This window comes from Rosa chinensis, chromosome 1, assembly GCF_002994745.2.
Source record: "Rosa chinensis cultivar Old Blush chromosome 1, RchiOBHm-V2, whole genome shotgun sequence".
Taxonomy (NCBI): domain Eukaryota; kingdom Viridiplantae; phylum Streptophyta; class Magnoliopsida; order Rosales; family Rosaceae; genus Rosa; species Rosa chinensis.
In genome coordinates, this window is record NC_037088.1 from 55,998,612 (window position 1) to 56,009,394 (window position 10,783).

Sequence of the window (10,783 nt, forward strand, 5' to 3'; positions counted from 1 at the left end):
ATTCAACCCCGATGAAAGATAAAATATTAAAAAAATATTATAAACATAATTTTTTTTTTCTGCCCAAAATGCTCGGTGGGGCTTGAGCCCAACCGAAACCCAGCTGGATCCGCCCCTGGGTATATCCGGAATCGGGCGGCACATGATGCTGTGGAAGGGACGCCCGCCTGAAGTTTGGTCGACGACGGCAGCATGGCAGAAAAAGGCCTATGTTTCTGCTAGGGTTGTTTATGTGTGGCTTTGGGCCTAGACTCACATATGGACTACTTGGGCCTACTTCATGGGCTTTCAAGGAGGGTGTCTTGCCACCCTCATTGATCACTTAGTGATGGGAGTAGGCTTGGCTTAAGAGGTGGACACTCTTGGGCATTTGGGCCGATACATGGTCCAGGACCAATCATTTTCAGATCAAGACTGCTACGGGAATTGGTAATTATGTAGAATAAGATTGGCAGTTTTTCAATAGGCTTATGGATAAGGAATTGCACCTATTTGTTTGTTAGAAAGTGGTTCTCTGTTGGTACCGCAATTGCACGCCTGGCTAATGGGGATGCTAGTAAATGATTTTTTCCCTAGAAGACACGAAGTTGTTTTTTGTTTAAGGGTTCGCTTTACAAAGCGTGCTCAAATTGACTTGTAATGAATTTACATTGCTTAGAAATGAGCTTGGTTGTTATCCCGCCATTTTTCTGTCTTTAAATTATATGTTAGACTCTGGCTTGTTGGCTGGTCATCTAATGCAATGAACCTTTATTTCCAAAAAAAAAAGAATTAATTTTAGCGTGCAACTATTGCTATCCTACTATTTTCTTTGTTCACCCGACTTGCTCATTACACCTTATATTTTAATTTCAATTACTAAATTTACTAATATAACCCATTTTCCCTTTCAGAAATATCTTTATATGACATCTCCAATTAAAAAAGATTTTTTTAACTAATATCTCTCATTTAATATATACCAATAAAAAGTAAAAATATATTGAAATTTCCTCACATAATCTGATTTACTTCTATTTTTTTTATTTATTTTCTTTTGGTTTCAATGTTCGCCTATTTCAATTCATGTCAAAAGATTAGTAAGTTAACTCTAAGTGCTTTGTCTGCTCTAGGTAAGCGGTGAGTTCCTTACTTCGTCAAATGGTCTCTATCGCCTAGTGGCAGGGTGAGACTAAGTATCGTCAAATCTATTTTTTGGCGGCAACATAGTAGCAAAGTTGTGCTTATGGTAATTATGCTACGTTGTAATCAGGTTACATATCGAGTTATCTTTCCGTTATGTCACTGCTATGTCAAAGCAAATGGAATAGCCAGTGGAGCACTCTTTGCTAGTTGGTGCTTGTTAAAATACATGTTTTCTGTAGAGATTTATGATATTATTTTGGTAATTACTCTAGATGTTTATTATAATCAGGGGCGTAGGCTCAATGTCCCCCCCCCTTTTTTTATTCAACAGTTTCATTAATCAAGGTTCGAGGGCAGCCGCACCAGCCCTTTATTAAAAAAAAAAAAAGATTAATTTTTTTTTCAAGTTTAAATTTTTACTTGAGTGTGTCTATTTTCACCTACTAAATATTTTGTGCACCCTATAACTAAATTTTTATTTTAAAATCCCAAACATGTCCTTAACAACAATTATTAACAAAAAAATAATGAAAATGAGAAATCAATTTTTTTTAATCAAAACTTTACCCAATAGACATCCCAATTGTCATATCAGCTTTCTATATATCTATATATTAAAAAAAAATTATCTTCTTAGCTTCTTCATCGCTAACCGACCAAACAAATAATTAGATGGAATTTTCAAGTTATAGCAACAAGTGAAAAGATTTGTTGGTTAGTATTATTTTGTTCAACTTCATATGACTCATGTTTGATTCTATGTCATTGATGAAGGGAGAGAGAAGTTTTAAATACACACTCCATACTTAATATACCGCCCATTTAATTTCTCATTCTAATATTTTACTAAATACACAACCCAAAGTACCTAAAATATCCTTAATCTCAAAAATCATGAAATATCCTATTATCTGACTATATTAAGGCTACTATTTAATATGATTAGTATATTCTATTATATTGACGTTTTGTAAATGACAATATTGATTACTTGTGTTTGTTATTGAGAAATCCATAAAGATTTATTATTGTTCCCTTTAAATAGATGCATATAAATAGGTTTTGTGTTATTTGAGCTCACATCCATCAAACACCATGTTAATCAAGTATAAAATTATGAGTTGAACATTCAACCAAAACTATATCAATAGTTTCTCACTTTCTCCACAGTAATGGAACTAAAAAGTTGTCATTAGAGGGATCAAACAAATTAACAGTTACAAAGTTTTTTTACATGTGATGTTTTATATTAGAAAATAAATTGATTAATCATAACTCTTAGAACAAAAAAGGAAATTAACTAAAAAATGGGAGTAAAGTGATATGTTTTAAAATATTTAATGCCATTGATTTTGAAATTCTAAATATTATGGTTTCTAACCTCATTTAATATTTAAGGAAAAATTAAATTAGATAGTTTCTAACTTTATTCTTGTATTAAATTAGGAGGCCATGTATAGAAATTTTTTGTGTTTATCTAACTATTTATACATAAATATTTAAATAGAATAATATAAGGAGAATATAACTATTTTTTTTCTTCTAGAGTGCATAGATGTCTGTTTTTGTCATTTAACCTACCTACAAAATCTAATTTGAAATATAAAATAATAGGGATGTGTATTAAGTGATTAGGGGTGTGTATTTAAAATTTCTCGAAGGGAGAAGATAGAGAAGAGGAAAAAAAATGAAAATAGTAAAAAGAAACTAGAAAGCATGGGGTTGATGGTGTGCTAATTTTATTTTTCTTTTTTCTTTTCCAGTTTCACATTTTCAATGGTAATAAATTTTTTTCTTTTTAAAATTATTTGAGGATGAAATTAGAAGTCTCAGGATAAAAATTTAATTGCAGGGTAAAGAAAGCATTTGATGGGTTGGAAATAGTCTTACCCTTTTTACTTTCATTGTTCACAAAGGGTATTGCAAAGATTTTGAATAAGTTAATACTAATGGGTTTGTGAATTGAATAACGAACTAAAAATGAGGAGACAAAAAAATAGTAATTGTTTAAGGGCACCTAGTTTGTGTTTTTGGCTCAAACTCTAGTGACTTGTCCATGTTGTAATAGGGTTAGTCTTACAGATATCTTCGTAGATAGCCTAATCATTGTACGATTATGTTTCATTGTACATATTCAATGCTTGTAATCTTCTATATAAAGATACCCTTATTATCAATGAAAGCACAACTTATTTTCTCCCAATTTCGTTTTTCTAAAACATGTTATCAGCACGAAGCCCTAACCCTGAAACCCAAAACTCGTAACCTTCAAACCCTACCTCTGCTGCACACCTCGAATCCCTCGATCCTAGGAATCCAGAATAACTGGCGAATCCCCCGAAACCGGCAGGAAAAGCCCTGAACTAGCCATCAGAAATACAGAAGGGGTGGATTAGCCTCACTTCAAATTGGTTAGCCACACTTCGCTAGCCTCCTTGGCCTGCCTCCACGCATGGGGCCTAGCGGCTTTCCGCCGAGCCCCTGCGCTGCTGTTAGCCTCGCTTGCCCTAGCCGCTAGCCTCGCGATCCCTTGCCAACCCAGTTAGCCTCGCTAAGCATCCTCAGTAGCACCTGCGCGCGCCCTACCCCACGCAGCCCCGCAGTACTCACACACGCACTCACAACAGCCTACGCACACACAAGCATCAACGCCCAGAAGGTTAGCCTCGCTACCAGCCAAGCTCCGGTCAGCGCCCAACCAACACCGGCGAATTCCCACCACAGCCAAGCCGAAATCTCTTAAATTAGGTTGTGTCAGATTGATAAATACGAACATTTTTTGAGTTTATAGATTTGAAAAATAATCTTGACTATATAAATGAGATCTGTAAACGATCTTAAAACCACAGCTACAATCTACATGTTTTTGTCTACTCCACATTTTCAAGGCCGATATCGTGGAAGCAGTAAAAGAAAAACGTAAACAAAATGGGCCATTTGACTTGGATCCGAATAATATCCTCCCAATTCTTCCCAACAATATTCGAAATACAATCATGGAAAGTATATATAATACGCCGCGGGCTATGCTGGAGCAGGTAAGGGCCGTAAGGCTATGTGTTTTTTTTTTTTTTTTTTTTTTTGCCCCTTTAGGTAAAATTTTACGAAAGCAACACGGTTTGTGGAATTGAAACCCACTGCCTTTGGCCGTGTATGATAATTAAGGGTATTGATATTGCACTCTACTTTTGGACATATTTCATCACTATACTCCACATTTGAAAACTTAAAGGTGAAGTGCAAGCATGAAAATAGAGGGTCAAAAATTACTCCTCATGAATAATTAAGACTTCATTGATAGAGGGTCAAAACTGGATTCTTATTCATAATATATACATTGTTTTCTACAAATCCCAGGTACGACTTCTTCAAAATATGAATGAACTAGGATTGAAAAGAATCTCTAAGAAACTTATATCCCAAGAGTATACACAGTCAAGAACTATTATTAAAGAGAAGGTATCGCTTAAAATGATCTTCATCGTTGACGGAGTTGCAAGTATTGGAAAAAGATATTGTACGTCTTACTCGTTGGGAGCTAAAAGCAGGAGAATTCTATGGGGAAGAGCTCCTGCGTTCGCCATCAGTCGAAGCAAAGGAGTCCGTTAAGGCCAAAACTGATGTTCAAGCCCTAATTCTTGATGCCGAAGCTTTGCAGAGTGTAGTATCTGAGTACAAGTTGCATATCTGCAAACAGATCCCCGTTTCGTCAAAATATGAGATCAACCTTTTGTCCATGCTAAAGAATGTAAGTTGATTTCTCCTTCTATATATCACTCTAGTTGGAATCTAGATCTTAATCTGATCTTCTATATTTCGTAGTGTTAGTTCACATGGTGAGTTGCTGATCAAAGAATTTATACTCAATAACTCTTAGATTTACATCCAATGGTGGAAAACAAAACACCTCAACTTAATAATAATTCTCTATGTCATTGGATTTACATCCAAGGGTAGTTGAACATTATTTTCTTGATCAATAACGGATTAGGTGAACATTTTCACATATTATAAACTATTTGGTCATTCAAAACGGTGTAGCATAATTAAAAAATACAAGATGTAAATAAAAACTTATAAAAAGGGTAATCAAATGACTAAAGGCATCTAATTTGACCAAATTTTTCAGGAATCAAATTGAAAGTGAGAACAATAAGATGAGTGGCCTTAATTGTCAAGCCCTACTGCAGAACCCCTTGACAGAATAGTGGCCTTAATTGTCAAGCCCTACTTCAGAACCCCTTGACAAAAAAGCCATATACACATGCGATGTGTGTGTGAGTGTGGTGAGGAGGGGGAGTAATAGATTTTTTTTTTTTTTATGTGTTTCATTTCACCGCATGCAGTGGGAGACGTAGACTATATATGTAGTTTATTTCATCCCTCTAACTTATTTAAGTTTTAGGCCTCCAACAATAGATTGATCCAATATATTATGATAATATCTAAATTATAAATTTAAATCCTAATTCTGCATTAGGACACATTATGTTGGTCAATTTACATGATTCGAGATAGATAATATTAATACCCGAAAGATTTTCGATTCAGCTCATTTTTTTGCAAACATGGTTAATTTTTTTTTTTTTGAATTAATGATAATTTCATTGATAGAAATGCATGTCAAGAAGACTATTACATAGTCACTCGCTGTCACATAACAATCAACAGAACAAGGCTTCGTGGGGAGCCACATTGATACATAGGATAGACCAACTATATTTAAACTTATCACACACTTATTTAAATCGAGCCTATAACTATAAAAAATTCTAGGACATAGTATGTAAGTATAGTTCACTGAAAACAAAACTAAATCTTCTCCTTTCCTTCCAAGGGGGGCTAGGGGGTTTGGCTGGTCCTTCCTCCTGGGTCTGAAATCCGAAACCCTACAGAGCCTGAGCCCGTTAGCTTGGTCCACACTTGGGCACAAATCCAATTCCAGCCTGCTTTGGACACTCAGAACAATGGCACCCCCATAAAATTGGGCCCTCAAACTGATTTGGACACCCAAACCAATTTGGGCACCCAACCCATTCTGTTACCAACGCCGCCACCGGTGGAGAACACCGCTTCAGCACATGGTCAATTATTTGATACGCAATGATTTAGATAATACTTGATGTAGAATTAATTATTGTCTTTTCCTAGGTGCCAAAACTAGAAAATATTGATGAAAAAGTTCTGGAGCCAATCAGTAAGGTCCTTAAGACACAGAGCTATGACAAAAGGTCGCAAATTATTAAAGAGAACGACGAACTGGACAAGATGATTTTGGTCACACGTGGAACAATTGGCGTAAGAAGGTCCGGTAAATCAAGGAGAGAATTGTACAAGGTTGGAGAACTCTACGGAGAAGAACTTTTGGATTGGGCGTTGGATGTGTGGGATACGGGAACGGCGTCTCCTCTCCCGACCGATACCACTGTTGACGTCCTCATTCTCAACGCCACAGATTTGGAAAAGGAGTTAGTTGCTACAAGATCATCATCCCCAATGATTCTGAGTCAGAGGATTAAATGAACAATGAAATATCGCACTCATCAAATACTATGATGCTCTATTCCTTCTTGTTGTACCATTCCCGAGGGCTTTCTCACAAGCTCCGATCAAAGAGTTTTGCCGAGCCCCCAAGCTATATAGTGGTAGAGTATACTCCACGAGCCAACCGAATCCTAGGGCGGCTAGTATATGCAATTTGTTGTTTTTTACTCTTGATGCCTGGAATAAAGTTGAGTAACGTACTTCTTCACTTTTCATTCTTCTTAGTTACATGGACACTTGAGTGATTTAAAATCACTTTCTTTCTAGTTAAATTTTATGCATGAGTTTCTTACTCATATGGTCATTTGGTCCAAATAATTCCCTATGCAAGTCAGGTACTATGAAATTTGTGTGCGAATCAGTCATTTTCAAAACAGTTATTGACGCTTTTAAATAATTCCCTAGGCAGCCAGGTATTTAAAAATTCTGTGCAAATTAAATTGATCATTTTCAGTGGTTTAAGAATCACTTTTTATTTTTATTTTTGAAGGAGGAAGAAATTATTAGTACCATTTTATCTATATATTGTTCAAGTAAATCCTAATTTGTATTTAGCCCAAACTCTAGGTTACTTGACCTAGTGGTAATAGGGTTAAATTAGAAGGATCTAGATTCCTATTCAATGTACGATTACTTTACTTGTATGATTGAGATTCTATGCATCGTAATCCTCTATATAAAGAGGCCCCTATTATCAATGAGAACACACAGTAAATTTCTCTCAATTTCAGTTTCTCTACGACATATATATTCATGTCTTAAACATAAGTCTAAAAAACAATCAAAGTCCTTTAGAAAGAATCAAAAAGGCAGGGAATCAGCAAAGTAAGAATCTTTATTGTGGAGCATTTCTTTTCTTTCCTTTTCATAAAGAAAAGTCATGAATGACTTGAAAACCAAGCTATACCAGCCCCGTTGCGCACATTATACCAAAATACATCTTTACCCTTATTCCAATATCATGCTTGATTAAATACTGAAATTTCAGCAACCATTGATATCAATATATATCGTTGTGAAGCTCTCTCTCTCTGGAACCCTACAATTTCATTCGATCTTCTTCTCTACAAACCTAGATCACTATGCAACGTGGTACCATGGCCGATCAGCTGTCCCCCGACCAGAAGTCAGAGTTCAAGGAGGCGTTCAGCCTTTTCGACAAGGACGGCGATGGCTCCATCACTACCAAAGAGCTCGGCACTGTGATGCGCTCACTTGGGCAGAACCCGACCGAAGAAGAGCTTCAAGATATGATCAACGAGGTTGATGCCGATGGAAGCGGTACCATTGAATGCCAAGAGTTCCTTGACCTGATGGCCAAAAAGATTAAGGGCACTGATTCCGATGAGCAGCTCAAGGAAGCGTTTCGGGTGTTTGATAAGGACCAGAATGGCTTCATTTCTGCCGCCGAGCTCCGTCATGTCCTGACGAATCTCGGCGAGAAGCTGACAGATGAGGAGCTTGGTGAGATGGTTAGGGAGGCTGATTTGGATAGAGACGGACAAATCAACTATGAGGAGTTTGTCAAAGTTATGGTGGCCAAGAGAGGACGAAGCCGGAGCAGCGGGCACGGTAACATGAATTCTTCTTCAAGGGAACACAAGACTAAGAACGGCCGTACTAAACAGCGTATACGCCAATATGTTTCTGCCTGTAGTGTAATGTAATATGCACATTGATGACAAGAATTACCATATATATATATATACATATATATATATGTATATACATAATATATATTGCTAATTTATACATAATTATCCAAAAAAAAAAAAGTTTTTCAGTTAAAGGTTTCGGAATTTACCTAATAAATGGGGAATGGTCCATATACAGACCTCGTTTCATAACATCAACAAAAGACCAATTACGTGGATTCTCCAATTACCATTCATTTGAAATACTGAAAAAGTTTCCGAAATGCTGCACAACATTTACTAACTCTATGTCACTGCATGAAATCCATTACCATTAAATTTTGAATTCTTGCTTTACAAATGAAGGGTAATTTGAACAATTTGTAAGGTAGAATGACCTTTTTTTGTTGATGTTGTGAAAATATGGTCCCGTGCTGCTCAATTTTTAGAAGTTGATTAAAAGTGGGCTCAACTTATGTTGATTTTTTGTATGGCATACTTCATGGTCTATATATTTTTGGTTCCATAATCTCGATCTAAGCTATGTGATGATTGCTTTTCTATCAATTCTTCGGATAACTTGCAAAGGTATCAGGCGCTCGATCCACATCTCAGGCGCCGTTTATGCTGATCGTTACGTGTGTATTCATTTGGCATTAAGATAATTTTGTTCTCTTGAACGTCTATCAAAGCTTTGAAATTTCAGCATGCAATCGATCAATACATATTGGGTGTGATCACGAAGCTCTCTCTCTCTCTCGAACCCTAAATTTCACGATCTAATTCAACAAAATGGGATCGACGTTCTTCTCTCGAACCATACGTCGAACGACGACCACGGCCACGGCCACGGCCTATCAGCTTCCTGACGATCAGATCGCCGAATTCAAGCATGCTTTCAGCCTTTTGGACAAGGACGGCGACGGTTCCATCACTACCAAAGAGCTCGGCACTGTGATGCGCTCACTCGGTCAAAAGCCAACTGAAGAAGAGCTCGAGGTGATGATTAAAGAGGTCGACGTGGATGGAAACGGTAGGATTGATTTCCAAGAGTTCGTTAACCTTATGGCCCGGAAGATGCAGGACACTCTCACAGAGGACCAGCTCAAGGAAGCGTTTCGAGTTTTCGATAAGGACCAGAATGGCTTCATTTCTGCCGATGAGCTTCGTCATGTTATGACGAGCCTCGGCGAGACGCTGACGGATGAGCAGGTTAATCAGATGGTTCGTGAAGCTGATATGGACGGTGATGGACAAATCAACTATAAGGAGTTTGTGAAGGTCATGATGGCCAAGAAAGTACATAGCCGGAGCCTCGAGCATTGTAGCAGTGGTTCTAGTAAGGGTCACAAGCCAAAGAAACTCCGTTGTAGAGAGCGTGTACGCCAATGTTTCTACCTCTAGCGTAGTACGTACTAATTGTATTGATGACAAGAAATGTCATTGTTAATTTATACAACAGTGTTCTGAAATTATTTATGTTCAAGTTGATAAAGAATGGGCTCAGTTGATCATGATCTTTCTCTATGGCATATATGCTACATGATATATTCTGAGCTACGTGATGGCTTCTGGATTCTTCAGACACAAGTTACTGGCAGACAATGCAACAAGGTACGTACCTGGTCGGAACTCAGCCACGTCGGGGGGGGGGGGGGGGTGTTGGTGTTGTGCTGGTTGATGTGCTATTATATTCGGTATTCGGTGTGTTTTCTTTGATTCCATAACGTATTTCCTGGTTCTTTCTGATTTGTGTTCATTAAATCTGTTTTGTGTATGATACTCTTACGGTTGGATAGATAAAGTAATATGGGGTTCACATCCAAAATCAATTGACAATGGATGGAGTGGCCAAAACTCTTATAAACTCAAGGTACATGTATTTGGCTTAAATAATGTTGTTAGGGTGACAATAAATGTTGTTGTATTATATTCTTGGGGATTAAAAAAGTTTCAGTATGATCACGAATGATCTTTGATGACATAATTAAGGAATTATTCACTGAAATTCAGCTAGGCCAAGAGGGTTATATGCATCAGAAGAGTGAAATTATAGCTAGGCCAATAGTCTGTAATTAACAAAATTATAGCTTGCTATTAGTTGGTGGGTTACCTGAGTTCCTCAGTAAATTTAACTGTTCTATGTTGTTTGTGAATTAACAAATGAACATCCAGTATATAAGCTAAAATTGACATTCTTTTGTCTCATCTCTCCCTCCTGCCTCTTGGTTCATCTCAAATTGGAATTCTCACCATATGGGGTACATGTTCTAGTTAATTGATTCATTTCTCTCTTGTTCAGGAAGCTCTTCTTTTTATGGACTTTCATCATTTGGCAGCATTATCAATTCACATTGCTTGGTTTTAATGGAATGGACAAGGATACATAAAAGTATAAGCGGAACAACTTAAATAATGAATAGTCTCTCTGTTTTCCTCTGTGTAGTAGGATAATTTTCTCTTTGATTGGTTATCCTCTA

At 37.0% G+C, this 10,783-nt stretch overlaps 2 protein-coding genes across 2 annotated transcripts; both read left to right on the top strand.

The window, feature by feature from the left end:
• The first annotated feature begins 7,662 nt into the window (after positions 1 to 7,662).
• LOC112182538 (calmodulin) lies at positions 7,663 to 8,459 on the top strand. The gene has a single exon (XM_024321043.2). It carries the CDS (start codon positions 7,752 to 7,754, stop codon positions 8,334 to 8,336), a length of 585 nt encoding a protein of 194 aa, XP_024176811.1. The 5' UTR covers positions 7,663 to 7,751; the 3' UTR covers positions 8,337 to 8,459.
• Positions 8,460 to 8,818: 359 nt separating this feature from the next.
• Positions 8,819 to 9,857, top strand: LOC112182537 (calmodulin-1). The gene has a single exon (XM_024321041.2). It carries the CDS (start codon positions 9,096 to 9,098, stop codon positions 9,705 to 9,707), a length of 612 nt encoding a protein of 203 aa, XP_024176809.1. The 5' UTR covers positions 8,819 to 9,095; the 3' UTR covers positions 9,708 to 9,857.
• The last annotated feature ends 926 nt before the right edge of the window (positions 9,858 to 10,783 follow it).